The sequence below is a fragment of the Coptis chinensis genome, chromosome 9 (genome assembly GCF_015680905.1).
Source record: "Coptis chinensis isolate HL-2020 chromosome 9, ASM1568090v1, whole genome shotgun sequence".
Classification (NCBI taxonomy): domain Eukaryota; kingdom Viridiplantae; phylum Streptophyta; class Magnoliopsida; order Ranunculales; family Ranunculaceae; genus Coptis; species Coptis chinensis.
Genome location: NC_141464.1, coordinates 56,516,306 through 56,536,834, shown reverse-complemented (window position 1 = coordinate 56,536,834; position 20,529 = coordinate 56,516,306). Strand labels below are relative to the sequence as shown.

The 20,529-nt window shown below is 34.8% G+C and overlaps 2 protein-coding genes and 1 long non-coding RNA gene across 6 annotated transcripts; 2 read left to right on the top strand and 1 right to left on the bottom strand.

Annotated features, from left to right (window-relative positions):
- Nucleotides 1–1,086: 1,086 nt before the first annotated feature.
- LOC147476858 (uncharacterized) lies at nucleotides 1,087–2,192 on the top strand. Its single transcript, XM_086585844.1, has one exon. The coding sequence runs from the start codon at nucleotides 1,386–1,388 to the stop codon at nucleotides 2,190–2,192; it is 807 nt and encodes a 268-aa protein (XP_086441970.1). The 5' UTR covers nucleotides 1,087–1,385.
- A 1,039-nt stretch (nucleotides 2,193–3,231) lies between these two features.
- On the bottom strand, nucleotides 3,232–7,621 carry LOC147476857 (uncharacterized). Of its 4 annotated transcripts, XR_015209394.1 has the most exons (6): nucleotides 7,526–7,621; nucleotides 7,364–7,399; nucleotides 5,964–6,526; nucleotides 4,466–4,585; nucleotides 4,113–4,177; nucleotides 3,232–3,413 (listed from the first exon to the last, which is right to left on the bottom strand). It is a non-coding gene; the product is annotated as an uncharacterized LOC147476857 (long non-coding RNA). The 4 variants fall into 4 exon arrangements; XR_015209395.1 differs by lacking the exons at nucleotides 7,364–7,399; nucleotides 7,526–7,621 and having other exon boundaries at nucleotides 5,964–6,221; nucleotides 6,323–6,711; XR_015209393.1 differs by lacking the exons at nucleotides 7,364–7,399; nucleotides 7,526–7,621 and having other exon boundaries at nucleotides 4,113–4,180; nucleotides 5,964–6,712.
- A 2,007-nt stretch (nucleotides 7,622–9,628) lies between these two features.
- Nucleotides 9,629–10,066, top strand: LOC147476856 (secreted RxLR effector protein 161-like). The gene has a single exon (XM_086585842.1). It carries the CDS (start codon nucleotides 9,629–9,631, stop codon nucleotides 10,064–10,066), a length of 438 nt encoding a protein of 145 aa, XP_086441968.1.
- The last annotated feature ends 10,463 nt before the right edge of the window (nucleotides 10,067–20,529 follow it).

Genomic DNA, 20,529 nt, shown 5'->3' with positions numbered 1-20,529 from the left:
CAGTAGGATCGACAAGCTCTCTACATCAGGATGTCTGGAGGTAACATTTAAATTGTTTTTTATTAATCCTACATGTGATTATTATGTAGTTCACGATCTTAGGATTCATGTTAAGAAATATCTAACATGTGGTATCAGGAGCTTTGTTTTAGAACACATGATAGTCCATTAGTTAGGATTACTCTGTTTTGCAGCAATTTATCGATCCAACTATTATGGTTTGCATAAATAGTTTATGTTTAATTTATTCCGCAATTTTAATTAATGCACGACTGTTTGATCGTGAGAAATCAATGTAATAGTTAAATATATTTGTTATATTTACTGTGTTGGTCTTCTTCGCCTTCACGGGTTTGCAATGATAACAAATAGCTTTTTCGTTCACATCATGTATTTATTTGGCATGGGATGATGTATTTATTTGGCATGGGCAAGAAGGCTAAGGCATCGTCTGGATATTCCATCTGTCAATCGACTAGCTTAATTATATAATTCATTTTGATGTAGTGAACTATGTCCCGTTTAGAAGTTCGAACATCACAATATGCCCTTTATGTTACCAGGATAATTAGAAAGGTGCAAACAAAAAACCTACAGTCATGCTTCAAATTTTGTTGAGTCATTGCTGTGGAGTCACAATTGTATTGGAGTTGGTAACTCTTTGATGCCACATTACAAATTTTAAGCGAATGGTATCCATCACAAATGAGTTGCGTACATATATACTACCTAATTGAAACTTGAAAGACAGTCTCTGTTTGTTGTTTGTTCACAGAAATAGAACTTCAGGTGCTTAAAATGGTCAAGCTGTTAAAGTAGATCATCTAAGTTCGCATATAGAATGGTCTATGTTGACTCATACTCCTCATCATGTTCATTTTTTATTTATTTTTTATTTTTTTGGAGTATGGTTAGGTTTCACCGCAGTGACCCTATTAAACACTGGTTTTGGCCCTACTAGTACCATCATGATGTTTAAACTACATATTGTTCAAATGCATGAAGCTTTTAATCGCCCACAGGCGAATTATATTCATACGTCCAAACAATAATTAATGAGTGTTTTGTTCGCACGTAGACCAAGGATATCCACAGATCTTAATTAGGAGAAACATCACTTAATTTTTTATCACCTTGAATATGACGACCTTAGATGGTATAATGTGTAGAAATTATGGTGACTACCCACAGGAGCACCTAAATTTTATGTCGTATATATTCATACACGTGTTGTTTTAATTCAAAGCCTTATTGTATCTCTATTTGCAATTATCATACCTACCAATCTAAATTCGCATGCTACCTCTGTCACTAAGCTCAATGGAACCAACTTCTTAGAATGGAAAGAGCAAGTTGAGTTCACATTGGGGGTACTTGAACTGGATATGGCTTTTCTTAATGATAAGCCACCTCCACTTACTGCTGAAAGTACTGCTGAGGAAAAGAATCTCCTTAATACTTGGGAGAGGTCTGACAGACTAAGCATTATGTTTTTGCGAATGACTATTGCTACCAACATCAAAACATCCCTTCCTAAATCTGAGAATGCTAAGGACTACATGCAGTCCATTCAAGATAGGTTTAAGACTGCAGACAAATCCCTTGCTGGGAAACTAATGGCAGATCTTACAACCATGAAGTTTGATGGCACTCGCTCAATGCATGAGCATGTCATTGAGATGACCAACCTTGCAGCAAAACTAAAGAATTTGGGACTATTAGTGGATGAGGCTTTTCTCGTCCAATTTATCCTGAATAGTTTACCTCCTCAGTACGGGCCTTTCCAAATTCATTACAACACTATTACGGACAAGTGGACAATGAATGAATTGGCTAACAAACTAGTTCAAGAGGAGGCCAGGCTGAATCAACAAGGTATTAAAGTAGCTCATCTCGTTCACGGAGCTGGACACAAAGCTGGGAGAAAGCATAATTCAGGCCATAAAAGGGCACCACCCAGATCTAATGAGGCTAGTCAAAACCCCAAGAAGACAAAGAAGGAAGACGTATGCAAATTTTGCAAGAAACCTGGACACTTTCAGGCAGACTGCACTAAACGCAAAGAATGGTTCGAAAAGAAAGGTAACCCCATGGGTTTCATAAGTTATTTCGAATCAAATCTTACTTATGCTTCTTCTGATACTTGGTGGATTGACACCGGTGCTAATGTTCATGTTTTCAACTCAATATAGGGATTCCTTATGATCCAAACCACAAACCCAAGCGAGAACTTCCTCTTCATGGGAAATAAAGACAAAACTCCAGTTGAAGCTATTGGAACCTTTCGTCTTGTTATAGATAGCGGTTATCAGTTAGACTTATGTCAAAGTCTTTATGTTCCGTCTATTTCCCGTAATTTGGTTTCAGTAAGTGCACTTGATAAAGTTGGTTGTTCGTTTGAAGTAGGAAATGGTATTTTCAGCTTATTCAAAAATTCTAGTCGAATTGGTTCTGGAATTTTGATTGAAGGTCTATACAAGTTTCATCTTGATAATCAAATTGCTAAAACCCATCTTACCCTGCATTCTAAGGAAACAAAACGAGAGTCATCTTCAAATGACTCTTATTTCTTGTGGCATAAAAGACTGGGTCATATATCCAGTGAAAGAATCAAACGATTAGTAAAAGATGGTGTCCTTCTGGAGCTAAATTTTACTAATATTAAAGTATGTGTGGATTGTATTAAAGGAAAAACAACAAAACACACAAAGAAAGGAGCCACAAGAAGTACCCAGCTTCTTGAAATAATTCATACAGATATTTGCGGACCTCACTACACCAAAAATGGCCGAAAACGACGGTTAAAGCCGTCCTAAATTGGGATTTACGACGGAATATGTTGTCTCACATATCGTCGCAAATTGCCCTGTCGTTAATATTAACGACGGTTATGGACGTCTTAACGTGAATTAGAAATACGACGGGGTAAAGACTGTTATTGTCGTCGTCTATTTTGCGACTTTAACAACCGTCGTAAATCACTTTTTAATTTTGGCAGCTAATTTTCAAACTTGAGACCCTAAATTGCGTCGCAAATTGTGTCTTAGTTTTAGCTTTAGGACATTCTTTTCATCGCATTTGCAATTTGGGAAAATCAATTATGGAGTCTGGACACCTTTGCTGTTCCCTTTTTTGTAGTTATTTTATTGAAATAATTTTTTTTCTGTATAGAATCTAGTTTTTCCTGAATACTCAGCTAAATTCACACATGATTACCATTTGAACGACATAAATGGTAACATACTAAAATATTGCATAAAAAATTTGATAAATAATACATTGATATTTTCCAAAGTTTACAAGTTTTTTGAGCTTTATAAGCGAACATCGAGTTTTTTTAACAATGTACAGACATAGTATGCTATACTTTGCATGAAAGTGAGTGCTGATGATTCCTTGTGGTCTCTGCGCACCTACAAACACGTAGATGCAATCATATTATTATCTACATAAACTCTAAGCATCATTAGTTGAAACATCTGTTTGCATAAAAAGAATACCAAGTCAAAATAGTGCAAAGTACCATACCACCTTAATTGTCTATGCCATTTCTACAAAGGGTAATCAAGTATCTACAGTTTAAGGAAGTCTAGCTTCACAAGGAATCATTGACAACATATACAAGTGAAAAAATAAAGAACGGGTTTAGTGTGGAGTTATAAGCATCCTTTAAAGTACCCCCCCCCCCATGTATGTACTCGGACACTCGTTTTAGTAATGGATAAAAAAGAATAAGGAAAAAAAAAACACCATAAAATTCATCCGAATTCCAAGTGACATGGTACTTAGCCACCAATAATCATGTCCACTCATGAAAATACTATGCGTTCTGTGAGCATTACAACTACAACAAGAAACCAATGAGTACACTGAGAAATAATACACCAAAGTAGCCTAAGGTATCGTGTACCAACAATGTTACTAAAGAAATTGTGAAATCAGATTAGTCTTTGTTTTTTTACCAAAAAAAAAGGTAAGTTTTTGTCTAGGCTTAGGTACTGTCCTCTTACATTCATTAATGGTTTATGCGATAAACATCCAAAAACACGATACAAAAACAAGTAAAAACAGAATAAAAGGCACTATTGGAACTAATTTATAGAGAATATTACCTGCTGGTGCAGTTAACTTTGCGAAAGTATAACCTTTATGACCCATGCAAGTAGGAACTATGAGCCTGCTGAGGAAAAGTAGAATGAAAAGCAATTTATAAGTCGCTTTTTGCCTTTTGTAGAACAAAAAAAGAACTTACCGTTTGGAACTCTGGATACTAAAGTTACGTGAATGAAGCATTGCAAGCTACACAAATTAAATAAGCAAGTCTAACTAATCATACTCTTCCTAAAAACCTAAAAGCACAATAGAAAGACAGGTAAAAAAATAACTGAAAGGACAATAACTGGAAGGTTACTTAGTAAGCATGCATATCATGTCATACACGTGCAGGAATTCATAGCAGGCGCACCTCATCATGAACGGAACTGGGTGAGCCAGTGAGGTGGTTCTCTGAGAGAAAAATCGCTTCTCTTTGCCATTCAAGCAGCATATATAAAATCTATCAGATCTGTAATTAAGGTCTCATGACCTGCAAGGCACAAAAAATTGTGACAGTATAGTTTGAGAAATAGGAAAGGAATCGGCTATATAACTAAACTAGTTAATATCAAAACTTGGTAAAGTGACAATAAATACTTTAAATGTATTCAGACCTTTCTACTACGATATTACTAGGATATTCATGCCTTCATTGTGTCACCTGTTTACTAAAGGAAGTTCCAATGCGATAAATATAAAACCTTCAACCACCTATCTTCGATAAAACCACGCCAGTTCATGTTGACTAGTACTTAATGAGCTTAAGAATTAAATCCAAAGATGTTTAACGTACACAATTGTTGGAACCTCATACTCGCATTCTTTTGCTATCCACCAATTACAATAGCATTTTTAAGTATGGCCACTCATGTCAATTAAAGAATCCCATCGGCAATTAAGAACTTAAGAACCATGATTAAAATAATAATAATCTAGTCATAATCAACTACAAATGAACACACTTGTTGTATAAAATAGTATGTATCTAAACATAATTGTTGCGAGAAGTCAACACAGCAGCTTTCCAAAGGTCTTGAATGAGAGCGGCTCCATCTTTCTTCCTTCTAATTGGTAAGAAAGAAAAAACAGAAAAACGACTCCTTGGCCCAGAAAAGGCTTTTGTTTCTACTGCACAATGGTGTCAAAAAGTTGTATCTGATGGAGCCTACTTGCCCAATGCCATACGTCCTAAAGGCTCTATCCAAAGGCAATGGCAAAGATCCTCCAGTTAATATCTGTAAATAGTCTTACCCTTGCGCTTATAGGTCATTTAGTTCAACTCGAAGTTTCAAGCGGCGTTGAATAGGTGGAAAATTTGGGAAACTGGCACTACGAAGTCGAGGTCTCTAGGTCGAAGGATATCATGGCGGGTATTCAAGGTTTGCGAAAAGCAGCCACTCTAATAGGAAGAAGTACCATCTGAAAACCCATGCTTCGGGGCATGACTTTAGTCATTAAAGAAATAGTGTTTCTGGTGGCACCAACCTTAACTTAAATAAAAAAGGGTTTATTGTTGGGTTGGCAGGTATCTTGTGGATCTCCACGATCTTCTGCAGTCCTTTACTTGGCGGACGGTTGAGCAAGAGGAGAAGGAACGAACGATCGATAAGGAGAGAGAGGGATGAAGTGCTTGGGTGAGAGAGCGCTCGGGAATAGATTGATCAGTTATGTTATGGAAGGGACAGTGGCAACAAGTTTCACTAAGTACCCCCTCCTTGATTGATGAGATGGGTAGGTCGTAGGTTGGGTACAAGATTTCACCATTTCTTCGGACGAGCATAAGGTGGAATGCAAAATGAGACTATGAAATAAAGAAAAAGTCTAAGGTAGTATAGCTAACGACTATGCCTTATGGTACCGCGGCTTACCTTACTGCTTTGGTTGAACTACCTCCTGCTGCTTTCCCGATCTCTTGTTGGCTACCGCTTAACACATGCTTCTTGCCTTGCCCGGGAACTCCAGCTTGTTTTAGCTTCCCACTTTATATGATATTGCTTTAATAGTAACTACCATGTATTGGTGGGACTGACTCGGTTCAACTGCTCGACAACATTGTAGCCCTATCTATCCACCTCTCTAGCCAAAATAAGGGCTTTCAAGCCAAGCCCTGGATGCAGTTTCCCCTTCTTTCCTCCCCAGGCGCATATCAGAATACGAATAAGATCAAAGAGCGAGTTAGAAGATACTATTTTGACTGAAAAAATAAACCACTTATTAACATTCTTACCACTTACTCGCGATGCTCTTCAATGGGACAAGTGCCATCGTCATTCGTATGTAAAACAACATACAAGAGTGTTCTAGTAACAAGAGTGTTAGGATTCTTTTCTTTTTGAAATATCAGAAGAAACAATCTGTGTTACATACACAATATGACCACCCAACCAAATTGGAAAAAGCTCACTCCACTTGCTAAAACACCTGCACACACCTAGCACCAACCCACACACATGCACACAGATAAAATAACATTGCAACACGCGCACACACCCATCAATAATGTTTAAGAGAAGTGTTGATGAGAAAGTTAAACATTCAATCAATATATAGAAAAGAACAAAGAAAGTTAACAGTCCATCAATATATTGTTACTGCTAAGTGTTAAGGTCAGGACCACTAGTCAAGAGTTCCAACAATGAGAAAATTAAGGTCCTAATGGTAGCAACCCATTCGACATATATATTATGTATATATAAAGAATTTCTGGGTGCAAACAAAAAAAATGGGAACAATCCCATCAACGTTTTTTTTTATCACCCCAAGTGCCACTCATATAGTCAATATGTGTTTAACCTCTTACTCTAACAACCCCACTTAACAAAATCAAATAAATTGATAGGATTGTAATGTTCCAGCAAATACAGAAACATTAACCACAAGAATCACAAAAAGAAAGCTTTTTTAGCAAATAATAAAATCAAATTTTGACAAATGAAATTTTTTTATAAAACAAAACTAATTTACGACTGAAAAGTGAACAACATTAACAAGTGAACAACAATAACAACAATATTTGTCACCAATAACAACTAAGATCTAGCAACTCTAACAACCAACACTAAGTAATTCAATATCAATCAGATTAATCTAACTGAAAACCCAAAAATAGATCGTACTCATTAATGAAAAGTAAACCCAAAAATAGATGAGTACTTCATACTCATCAATGAAAAATCGAAATTACAAAACCCCATGATATATTCAGCAAACCCCATTGAATCCATAATAATAATAAAACAAGAAGAATGAAAAAAGGGAAAAAATTTACCTCGATTTGGAGAAGGAACTTTGATTTGAGTGAACTCTGGCAAAAGAAATTTACCCATTTCAGTTTAACAAACAAATATCGGACGAAAAAACTCAAACTTGAAGCTTTATAGCATTGACTAAATATTATAGTTTTGGGGGGAGGGAGGGAGAGAGAGCTTACAATTTCACAGTAGATCTTGACTCAGTAACAAAACTTACGGCTCGTTAGAACTTAGAAGTCACCTTTTTTTTATCTCTTCTATTTCCACTAGGGTTTCTAACTGGATATAATGAGCGCGAGAATGAAGAAGTGAAAAACTACCTCGCGACGAGTTCTTGAAAATTCCAGCACTACCGCTACCGTCGTGGATGCACTACACTAAAGCTCGTCCTATATTTTACCTTATGCCAATATACGACAGGGTTAGGCCATATAGGACGATTCTTGCAGTCCTAAATTAAAGACGGTCAACACAGTCCTAACAAGGTGTCGTTATTAACCAATTCTGGTGTAGTGCCTTTTGATGTTCCAACCTTTGGGAGAGAAAAGTATTTCATTACCTTTATTGATGATTACTCACGTTACTGTTATCTATACTTGTTGCATGACAAATCTCAATCTGTAGATGTTGTACAAGTGTTCATTACTGAAGTCGAACAGCAACTAGACAGAAAAGTGAAAATCATAAGGTCTGATAGAGGTGGTGAGTTTTATGGAAGGTATGACGAAACAGGACAACATCCTAGACCTTTTGCAAAACTACTCCAAAAGCTTGGAATTGTTGCCCAATACACAACGCCTGGTTCCCCATGGCAGAATGGTGTAGCTAAAAGGTGAAATCGTACATATATGGAAATGGTTAGATCCATGATGAGTCATGCTAACTTACCTATATCCTTGTGGATGGATGCTCTACGCACAACTGTTTATATCTTGAACAGGGTTCCCAGTAAGGTAGTTCCAAAAACACCTTTTGGACTATGGAAAGGATGGAAACCTAGTTTAGGACATCTCCAAGTATGGGGTTGTCCAGCTGAGGCTAGAATCTACAATCCACATAAAAAGAAATTGGACTTTAAAACGATTAGTGGTTACTTTATAGGTTACCCAGAAAAGTCCAAAGGATTTAGGTTCTACTGTCCTAACCATAGTACGAGAATCGTTGAAACCAATAATGCCAAATTCTTTGAGAATGGCGAAATTAGTGGGAGTAATAAAACTCAAGATGTGATCATTCAAGAAATAAGGGTACCTATTATTTTTCCCTCTATTCCAAAAGATATTAGAAACCCTCCCGTTGTTAAACCTTTTCACAATGAGGAAAACCAAATAAATGATCAACAACTCCATAATGATATTATCGCCAACCAACACATAGATGAAGCACCAGAGGAACCAACATTAAGAAGGTCTCAAAGAGAAAAGAGATCCGCTATTTCCAATGATTACATGCTTTACCAAGTTGAATCTGAAGAATGGACAATTAAGGACCCGGTTTCTTATTCACAAGCCATTAAGGATGTTAATTCTAGTAAATGGATTGATGCCATGAAAGATGAACTGAAATCTATGGATGAAAATAAAGTATGGAAAGTTGTTCAATTGCCTCCAGGACACAAACCAGTTGGCAGTAAATGGGTCTTCAAGACCAAACGCGACTGTAAAGGCAATATTGAATGATATAAAGCTAGACTTGTTACCAAAGATTTCAATTAGAAAGAAGGCATTGATTATACTGAGACATTTTCCCCTGTGTCCAGGAAGGATTCTCTTAGAATCATCATGGCATTAGTAGCTCACTATGACCTCGAGTTACATCTAATGGATGTGAAAACCGCCTTTCTTAATGGAAACTTAGACGAAGAAGTCTACATGAATCAACCTGAAGGCTTCAAAATTGAATGTCAGGAAGACATGGTATGCAAACTTAAAAATCAATATATGGATTGAAACAAACTTCAAGGCAGTGGTATCTAAATTTTTATGAAATCATTACGCAATTCAATTTCAAAGAAAACATAGTTGACCCTTGCATATACCTCAAGATCAGTGGGAGCAAGTTTATATTTTTTGGTTCTGTATGTTGATGACATATTACTGGCTAGTAGCAACCTTGGTTTATTACATGCTACAAAGGATTATCTCTTTGAGAACTTTGAAATGAAAGATATGGGTGAGGCTTCTTATGTGATAGGAATAGAAATATTCCGTGATAGGTCACTTGGTATTTTGGGATTGTCCCAGAAAGCATATATTGACAAAGTTCTAGAGTGATTTGGCATGATGGCATGTTCCTCTAGCTCTGTTCCACTGCATAAAAGAGACAAGCTTGATCTTGAGCAGTGTCCACAGAACCCTTTGGAACGTAAAGAAATGGAAAAATATCTTTATGTTTCTCTTGTAGGGAGTTTGATGTATGCACAGGTCTGTACAAGACCTGACATTAGTCATGCTGTTGGCATGCTGGGTAGATTTCAGAGTAACCCAGGAATTGCTCATTGGAAAGCTGCAAAGAAAGTGATGCGATACTTCAAGGGAATAAGAAATTATATGCTCACATACAAAAAATCAAATCACCTACAGGTGATTGGTTATTCAGATTCAGATTTTGCTGGATGTCCTGACCTAGACTTTGCACTCTTGGCTATGTGTATCTCTTATGTGGAGATGCAATATCATGGAAAAGCTAGAAATCTGAGTTGCTTTACACATCCACCATGATGGCGGAATACGTGGCATGTTATGAGGCTACAATTCAGGGAACATGGTTGTGCAATTTTGTCTCTCAATTCGACGCTTTGAGTTTCATCTCTAAGCCATTAGCACTCTATTGTGACAATGAAGCTGCAACCTTCTTTTCCAAGCATGACAGGATATCTAAGGGAGCCAAACACATGGACCTTAAATATCTATCACTGAAGCAAGATGTTAAATTAAAGAAAATTGTCATTGAGTCTATACGTACAGATTACATAGTCGCAGACATATTCACGAAAGGACTACCTCCAAAGACATTTCAGGGACATACTGAAAGCATGGGTCTTAAAGATAGTTCTTAGTTAACATTTTCTGCTTTTATTTCTGTACTTGTATTTGACATTTATTGAGCTCTTAAAGCAATTCTACATCTGCTATTTCTGTTTTCCATTGTGCACACATTTACGTTTGGATGAATGATAACAGAAATAGTCTTTAAACAAAGACATTATGAGACCATTACATAAATCTCCTATTACGGTCTAACTATGAAAGTTGTAAATGACGTAGTACATGGAAGTAAGCATGTTACAAAATAATGTGTGCATGCCATGACTCCCATTGATAACCGAATTAGCCACGACACTTATGATAACCGACTAAAGAAATGTTTAGCATATAATGCGCACCTTATGATTCCTAAAATAAAATCACTGATGGATCTTCCTATCGACCAAGTGGGACGATTGTAAGGAATTTATATTTTCTTCTAAATATGGTCATTATAGGAAATCCAATATTTTAGGATATATGCTAAATATTGGTTTCTATCTTGCACAAGATTGTGCAATATCCTCTGCCTTGATGTACGACTGAAATTAAGGAAATCCTAATTGGTAGAATCGGTCCTCTCTCCACCTATAAGTAAAAGCTTTTGTTCATCACAAAAACTTAACTTCACAAAATTTAACACATTAAGATTTGTAGGCAAGGAGAGAGAAACAGATCTATTTTCTGACGATTAAAGCATTCAATCAATAACAACATCAGACAGCAGGATCGACAAGCTCTCTGCATCAGGATGTCTGGAGGTAACATTTAAATTGTTTTTGATTAATCCTACATATGATTATTATGTAGTTCACGATCTTAGGATTCATGTTAAGAAATATCTAACAGATTGCGGATGGAAAGAACACAGATTTGTGGAGAAGCAATTGGCTAGGAAACAAATCTCTCAAGCAATTACTGAATATCAGCTCTCATGAACTGAAAGGATGTCGAGCAAAAGTGTGTGATCTTTTAAAAGAAAATAGATGGAGTATTCCTAATATTCTACAAGAGCTGATGGATAGTGTTCATGTGGAAGTGAATACAATGCAGAAGTGCAGTCCAATTTTTAATGACTATGTAGTTTGATGCCTTGACATGAAAGATAATTTTTCTACAAAGTCGGCATATGATGATTTCATAACGAAAAAACCCTCGGTTACATGGAGAAAATTTCTTTGGAATTGCCATATACACCCAAGACCTGCTACTTTGGTATATAAAAAGTTGCAAAAAGGGGTGGCCATTGATGAAAGAGTACGAAAAGTCGGTGTGCATTTGTCATCTTGTTGTAGCTTGTTGTGTAGAAATGAAATTGAGACAAATGACCATCTTTTATGGCACCACTGGTCTTTCTCCCAACTACTATGGCAGTGGATCTCTACAGCTTTCAGGAAGAATCCAGTTATGAGTCTTGAAGATGCTATGAGTACGAACAGAGAATGGAGTCCTCGACTAAAGCAAATGTGGAATGCATGTATGGTGGCTGTTATGGCTAGCATATGGAAGCAAAGGAATAAGGTTTTGTTTGAAGAAAAAGGACCTAATATAGTAGAGTGCAAGTACTATGTTAGAACTCAAGTAAAGATCACAGGAAATCTGTCTAGAAGCCATAGCTACAACTCTCGTTTTGAATGCTCAATTCTGCAGTTTTGGGATGTCAAACATAGAGCAAAGGGTGCACCAAAGATCAAAACATGTATTTGGACCACCTCCCCTCTTTAACGATGTAATCAAACTGAATACGGATGGTGCGACGTCGGGCAATCCAGGCCCTACGGGTATTGGTGTTTCTTACAGAGGAAATATGGAAGACTTCAAGCTGACAATGTGAAAAAGTATTGGGACTACAACAAACTTCTGGGCAGAGTGTTTAGCTATCCTTGAAGGTGTGGAAACTGCCGTATCTAGAGGATGGCTCAGGCTTTGGGTAGAAACGGACTCAGAAGCTACCTCAAAAGCTTTTACAAGTGGTAATGTGACATGGAAACTCCAAGCAAGATGGACGAACTGCACAGCTGCCATTCATCAACTTAAGAAAACCACTATCTTTAGGGAAGGCAATTTCACTGCTGAGACCTTGGCAAAGACTGCTACAATCCTTACAGAGAATGAGAGAGTTGTTTTTGAAGGCAAACCAGAGTGGATTCACAAATGGGAAGGGCCTTTCCAAAGTTTCTATAGATTTAAGTGAAATGTACTTTACTCCATATTTATAAATGGAAGGAATGGATGCTTGATTGAGTCTGACTTTAGAGAGGCAGCTGTTGCCTCCCCAAACACCTTTTGTCCTTTTTTTTTTGTTTTCTTTTTAGGGTAATTTTGACTTAACCCCCCACAGATGGGTAGCGGTTTGACTAAACCCCATTTTTAAAATCATTTGAGTTTGCCCCCCACTCCATCAATTTTGTGTGTAACAGACGTTAGTATTTTAGCTATTGACCATTTTACCCTTATGAAATAGATGTTGCATTGCCCCCCACATTAACACGTTAAACCTAACTTTGCAAAAACCCCCCAAACGTTGCCATTATTTAATTCTTGCACTCTCTCTCTCGTATTTTACCTATTGACCATTTTGCCCTTTCTGACAAATTAAGGTTTTTTTTAGGTTTTTTTTTTTTTTTTTTCCTTCCTTTAGTTAAAACAAATTAAGAGGTTTACTATTAGTTAGTGTAAACCCCCCTAAATGTCAATATGATATTTGCATAAACCCCCCAATTTTTTAGTTAACAGTAAACAAGAAGAAGAAATCTCACGATTGGGACATAGTTGTTCAATTTCCAAAGTTCTCACAATTGGAAGGGTACTGAGCTCTCATGAACATGATGAAGAAATATTTTCATGGCTTCATACGTGGACCAGCATATGGTAGCTGCAGGAGCATGAAATAACACTCTTGCCTTCAATTTAGTGGAAGTTTGACGATAAATGGATGGATACACCCCATATGGCAGCTGCAGGAGCATGAAATAACTTACGAGCAATTCTGTAAATCCTTTGTTTGGTTATAAACACTCTTGCCTTCAATATGATAATTAACTTACGAGCAATTATGTAAATCCTTTGTTTGGTCTTCCACCACATGAAGCATCGTTATCTACATCCAATCAAGTACAACCAATAGGAGCGGCACTGAGAACACAAGTGATGGTGGTGATAGTGCCGCAAAGGAAAATATCAATTTTCACATGTGTTCTCAGGTCACCCCTTTGGGGCACTCCGATAACAATTGAAGCTGATCATGGCAAAATTGATTCTATACTGGCTGAGTTCCAAAAAATGTCTGATAACCTGGTTATGAACCTCATAGTCATTCAACAATTTTTGTCAATGCATACAACACTATCTAACTTGATTTTGCAGATCCAGGTTATAAGCATACTAAGTAAAAATGTCAGTATAATTTAAAAGTTGTTGTTGTAATGACTTCTAACTATTGAATGCAACTGACAACTAAATATTCATTTTTCCACTGTTTGCAAATTTTGCTACTCATCATAATTAAATGGCAACTGTGTATGTGTTTCACTTCTGCCAGGTTAGTGCTCAGAATAAGTTTGGTGATGACTGGTAGAGTAACTTCCTAGCAGTTCGCAAAACCAACTTTTATTACCTCCTAATTAGTCTAGGTTAGAATATGGTACCGAATTGCTCGTAAGTTATTTCATGCTCATGCAGCTGCCATATGGGGTGTATCCATCCATTTATCATCAAACTTCCACTAAATTGAAGGCAAAAGTGTTATTTCATGCTCCTGCAGCTGCCATATGCTGGTCCACGTATGAAGCCATGAAAATATTTCTTCATCATGTTCATGAGAGCTCAGTACCCTTCCAATTGTGAGAACTTTGGAAACTGAACAACTATGTCCCAATCGTGAGATTTCTTCTTCTTGTTTACTGTTAATTAAAAAATTGGGGGGTTTATGCAAATATCATATTGACGTTTGGGGGGTTTACACTAACTAATAGTAAACCTCTTAATTTGTTTTAACTAAAGGAAGAAAAAAAAAAAACCTTAATTTGTCATAAAGGGCAAAATGGTTAATAGGTAAAATACGAGAGATAGAGTGCAAGAATTAAATAATGGCAACGTTTGGGGGGTTTTCGCAAAGCTAGGTTTAACGTGTTAATGTGGGGGGCAATGCAACATCTATTTCATAAGGGTAAAATGGTCAATAGCTAAAATACTAACGTCTGTTACACACAAAATTGACGGAGTGGGGGGCAAACTCAAATGATTTTAAAAATGAGAGGTTTAGTCAAACCGCTACCCATCTGTGGGGGGTTAAGTCAAAATTACCCTTCTTTTTAATAAAATTTAACTTACCCAAACCAAAAAAAAAAAAAAAAAAAATCTTGAAGCAGGAATGGAAACCGTACCGGCGTACCCCCAGTACCTGTTAGTTAAGTAATACCAATGTACAAAGTTCATAACATTCTAAACTTGTAAAAGTATTGAAATTTGAGTATTTGACAATATATAACTTATATATATAACAACAATGCCGCTAAGTGCCTAAGTAGCAAGCATTAAGCTACGGAGGTTTTTAACCTTAAAGTTGTGCCTTGGAAGTTACCTTAGTGAAATCTCTCACATGTCATTACGTTATCCCCTCATATTTTTCTTTTCTTTTCCAGCTAGTAAGTTTCCTTTCCATTTCCTTTTTTTCTTTTACATAACTATATTGGGTAACATGGGCAACACACATAAATAGCAAAATATCTGAAGAACCAGCTAACGATCAATCCATCAAGTTTTGTGATCTGACTTCACCCCCACCACATTCGTAACTGCCTTTTGGAGCTGGGCAGCGCCCATTTGTCTTGGGGTCGAGTTTGCATGAATTGAGATACTGTTGATCGTTCATCGTTTGGAAACAAATTAAGTCTGTACTGAATTGATACCTGATGAGGCTGTAACACGCCAACCAATACCTTTTCCAGTTAATGGGTCATCCTACTAAAGAAATATGAACTGTGCTTGATCTTGGGTTGATTTATTTTATTGGAATTGTAAGTTTTTGTAAGCGCTATTTCTTTTTCTTTTTTATGTAGAAATAAGGGAGGAAAATATACATTAATTGGGGAAAACAAAATCAGTTTTGACCCTTCAACTTGGACACGATTATTAGCGGAGACCCTGAAGTTCCATTTTAGGGCGTTTTTTTTTTTTTTTTTTGGTTTAATTTGTTTGTGAAAATATAGGCGATATTTTTATTATTTATCTACTATCTATATACTAAAGCAGAGACCTCTAATGGAGGATTTTCTCTCTCCTATGTGGCACTCTAATATGAGAGTTAATTTTTTGTTCTCTCCTATGTGGCACTATAATATGAAAGATAATCTTTTCTAATAGTGTACAATCCCACATACATAGAACTTCTTTGGAGTTTGGAGAGTTTGAGTATATTTCTAATTCTTATATTTGGAGAGTTTGAGTGTATTTCCAATTTTTATATAATTGATAAAATAAAAAAAATTGCTAAAAAATATGTGATTTGTAAAAGGTAATTTCCTATTATGAATCAAATACTTTTAGTGCTCCAATTCTTATATATTTAATCAAATAAAAAATATGTGATTTGTAGAAACTAATTCCCTATTACAAATCATACAATTTTAGTGTCTATGATAAAACAACGACTTATTTCGAATATATCCTTAACACAGTCTCAAAACATAGTTAAAAACAATTATACAAAAAATAACATCACAAAATATATAATAGAAAAAAAAAAAAAAAAAAAAAAAAAAAAAAAAAAAAAAAAAAAACAACAACGACAAAGCAATAATGACAAATATTTTAAAAAATATATAATACTGAATGAAACTTACGTCAAAAAACAATTAATGGGGAACCAAAAACTGGATGTAAATGCATCAAACTAACCTCAAATAATATTTAACGGGAAATTAGAAATTGGATGCAAATGCAAGTATTAAACTAATCTTAAAAAGTAATTAATAGAAAATTGGAATATGGATACAACTGCATTAAACTAACCTCAAATAATAATTAAAGGAAAATCAAAACTTAGATGCAAATATATCAAACTAACATAAAAAAAATAATTGTCGAAAAATCGGAAACTGGATGCAAATACATTGAGCTAACCCTCAAAGATTAAATTAACGGAAAAATCAGAAACTGGATGCAACTGCATTGAACTAACATCAAAGAAAAATTAATTATAAATTAGAAACATGATACAAATGCGTGGAACTAATGTTAAAATATAATTAATGGGAAATCGGAAACCGAATGCAACTGCACTGAACTAATCTCAAAAAATAAACTGGATGCAAATGTATTGAACTAACCTCAAAACATAGTTGGGTTATATGTTGTGGGAATGTTTCAATAAGTATAGTTTTGCATTTAAAATGGTGTTTATCTTATCTCTTTCCGTATGATTGAGAACTCCTTGCTATTCAAGTAGCTTCAATATATATGAATTTCACTTTATTATGCAATCTCACAAAACTTCAATCAAACTTATTTTATTAATTATAAACAACAAAATGAAGTTGAAAGGTTTATCAAAAGTGTGTTCTTTTTTTTTAATGGAGAGTGAGATTTTCACGTTATAAGAAATTTGGTTGAGTGATCAATATAATATTAATATATAATAGTTATGCATATTTGCAAAATTTCAGAATAGAATAATTAATATAACAACACCCGTTCGTAGATAATCTTTGAAGATTCCACATAGTGAGTCATGCATAATTTAAAGAATAATTAATGGAAAATCGGGAACTGGATAATCTTCGATGATCTCACATAGTAAATCAAGTATAATTTACTTTTTATGTCATGTTTGTAAAGACACTACAGATAGATCAGTAGAAGTTGGTATTACACACCACATTGGATAATTAAAAGGAAATCAGAATCTAGATTCAAATACATAACTGAGCTCAAAGAGTAATTAACGGAAAATCGGAAATTTTATGCAAATGCAATAAACTAAACTCAAAAAGTAATTAACTAAAAATCGGAAACTAGATGCAATTGTATTAAACTAACGTCAGATAACTAACGGGAAATCGGAAACGGTATGCAAATACATCAAACAAACCTCAGATAATAATTAATGGGAAATCGGAAACTGGATGCAAATGCATTGAACTAAACTCAAAAAATAATTAACATAAAATAAAAAACCAAATGCAATTGCATTGAACTAACTTCATAGAATAATTGGTGGAAAATCGGAAACTAAATGCAATTGTATTGAAATAATCTCAAAGAATAATTAGCGGGAAATCAGAAACCAAATATAATTGCATCAAACTAACCTTAAAGCATAAATAATCAGAAACTAGATGCAGATGTATTAAACTAACCTTAAAGAGTTATTAATGGGAAATCGGAAAATGGACCCAAATGCAATGAACTAATTAATCTCAAAGACTAATTAACGAAACATTGAAAAATGGATGAAACTGCATTAAACTAACCTAAATGAATAATTAACGGGAAATTATAAATTTGATGTAACTGCATTGAACTAACCTCAAAAAATAATTAACGGGAAATCAAAAAATTGATGCAAATGCATTGAACTAACCTCAAAGAACAATTAACATAAAATCGGAAATTGGATGAAATTGCATTGAACTAACCTCAAAAAATAATTAACGGAAAACCAAAAACTGTGTGCAACTGCATTAAACTAAAATCAAGGATTAACTAATGGAAAATCAGAAATTGGATGCAAATGCATTGAAATAACCTCAAAAAATAGTTAACTGGAAATCGGAAGTCGGATGTAACTGCATCGCACTGACCTCAAAGCATAAATACGAGTAATTAGAAACCCAAAATGAAAGTGAGTTTATAAAAACAGACTCTTACATGTATGAAAACTGTATAGAAATTGTAAACTATCGAACTAACCTAGAAAAACAATTGACGGGAAATCAGAAACTGGATGCAGATGTATTGAACTAACCTTAAAAAGTAATTAACGGGAGATTGGAATCTGGATGCAAATGCAATGAACTAATTTCAAATACTAATTAACGAAACATTGAAAACTGGATGCAACTGTACTGAATTAACTTTAATAAATAGCTAACGGAAAATCATAAAGTGGATGCAATTGCACTGAACTAACCTCAAATAATAATTAACGGGAAATCGGAAACTTGATGCAACTGCATTGAATTAACCTCAAAGAATAATTAATGAGAAATTGAAAAACTAGAGGCAACGTATTACATTAAACTAACCTCAAAGAATAATTAATGGAAAATAAAAAACTTGATGCAAATGCATTGAACTAATAACCCTAAAACATATTTATATTATATGTAGGAGAAATAAATGTCTCGACAAATATAGTTTTGCATTTTAAGTAGTGTTTATCTTAATTCTTTTATTGTGATTGGGAATGTCTTGCTATTCAAGTAGCTTCAATATTATCTTCACCACAATGGATATTCTCACAAAACTTCAATCAAACTTCTATTGTTAAACCTAACAATAAAAAGAAGTCGATGAATTTTATCAAGGTTTGATGCTTCATTTTTATAGAAAGTGGTGCAAGAAATTTAAATGAGTAATTAATATAATTTTCATATCTCATAGCTATGCATAGTTGCTAATATTTTTTAGAATAATTTAATATAACGACACCCGTTCGTAGGACACGTTCATGTGATGATTTTTTTCAAGTGGGAGTAGTGTATTCTTTGAGGATATGGAAACAATCAATCTGTTTTAGAGATTTATACACATTAGTACGTAAGCCGAGCGGTGATGATTTACCGCTAAATCACCATAAATCTAATAAAACTATTATACAAGCTAGATCGAGTTTAAGATAATTCCATATGAAAATTACGGATTAATATTCTAAACCACAAAGTGAAGAGGCTATCTCAATTTGATCCCTTAGTTTCCAAGTACTTATACACCATAATCGCTACTCATTTACGTATTTCGGCTTATTTTCAATAAAAATATATCCTGATTCGAAAATTTGCCGCTAACTCACCATAAATCCAAGAAAACTATTATACAAGTTAGATCGAGTTTAAGATAATTCTATTTGAAAATTACGGATTAATATCCTAAACCACAAAGTGAAGAGGCTATCTCAATTCAATCCCTTAGTTTCCAAGTACTTATACACCATAATCGCTGCTCATTAACGTATTTCGGTTTATTTTTAATAAAAATCTATTCTGATTCGAAAATTTGCCACTAAATTACCATAAATCTAAGAAAACTATTATACAAGCTAGATCAAGTTTGAGATAATTATATTTGAAAATTATGGATTAATATCCTAAACCACAAAGTGAAGAGGCTATCTCAATTTGATCCTTTAGTTCCCAAGTACTTATGCACCATAATCGCTACTCATTAACGTATTTTGGTTTATTTTCAATAAAAATATATTCTGATTCGAAAATTTGTATGTGACATTTTGTAAAGCCTTTTAAGCACACAAAATATTTAATAGATCCCGAGCGTATGCCCGGGTCCAAAATCTAGTTTGTTACTATTTCGGGTATTAGTTATTTAATTGGGTAAGATATAGTTATTTTTTTTGTTTCTATTTTTGTTTTTTTTTTATTAGAAAGAAAAATATAATTTGGATGCCAAGTGAGATATGGAGTCCCGCCCCTATGGAGTTATTAAGGGAGTCTTAATATATTTTTTGATAACTTTAAGGTTCACAGAAGGACTAGATGCCATTTACACAAACATAACCAATCAAACACACAATAATTGAAAGGATCATCCTAATATTCTGGTTTTTATATTTCGAAATTCCATCTTAGAAACACTTTTCTTCAAAATCTAGTCTTATATGTTGAAAGTGTTATTCTCAAAAAATTACTTGAGAGGGCTTCCAAAATTTTGTTTTCGAGAATTTCAATATTAAACTAGTTTGTGGCAATGCGGATGACATGTGCTGATATATATTAGACACCGCAGCGCCTGGCTTCAGCTACATAGCTCAAATGGTTCTTACATACGCAGTGCCATGCTTCAGCTACATAGCTCAAATGGTTCTTACATACACAATGCCCGACAATGGCTCATGCCAACATATACAACTCCAGTGATTCTTACCCACACCACGACTCTTGCCAACTAACGGTTTTTTTTGCTAAAGGGTAATTGGGTAT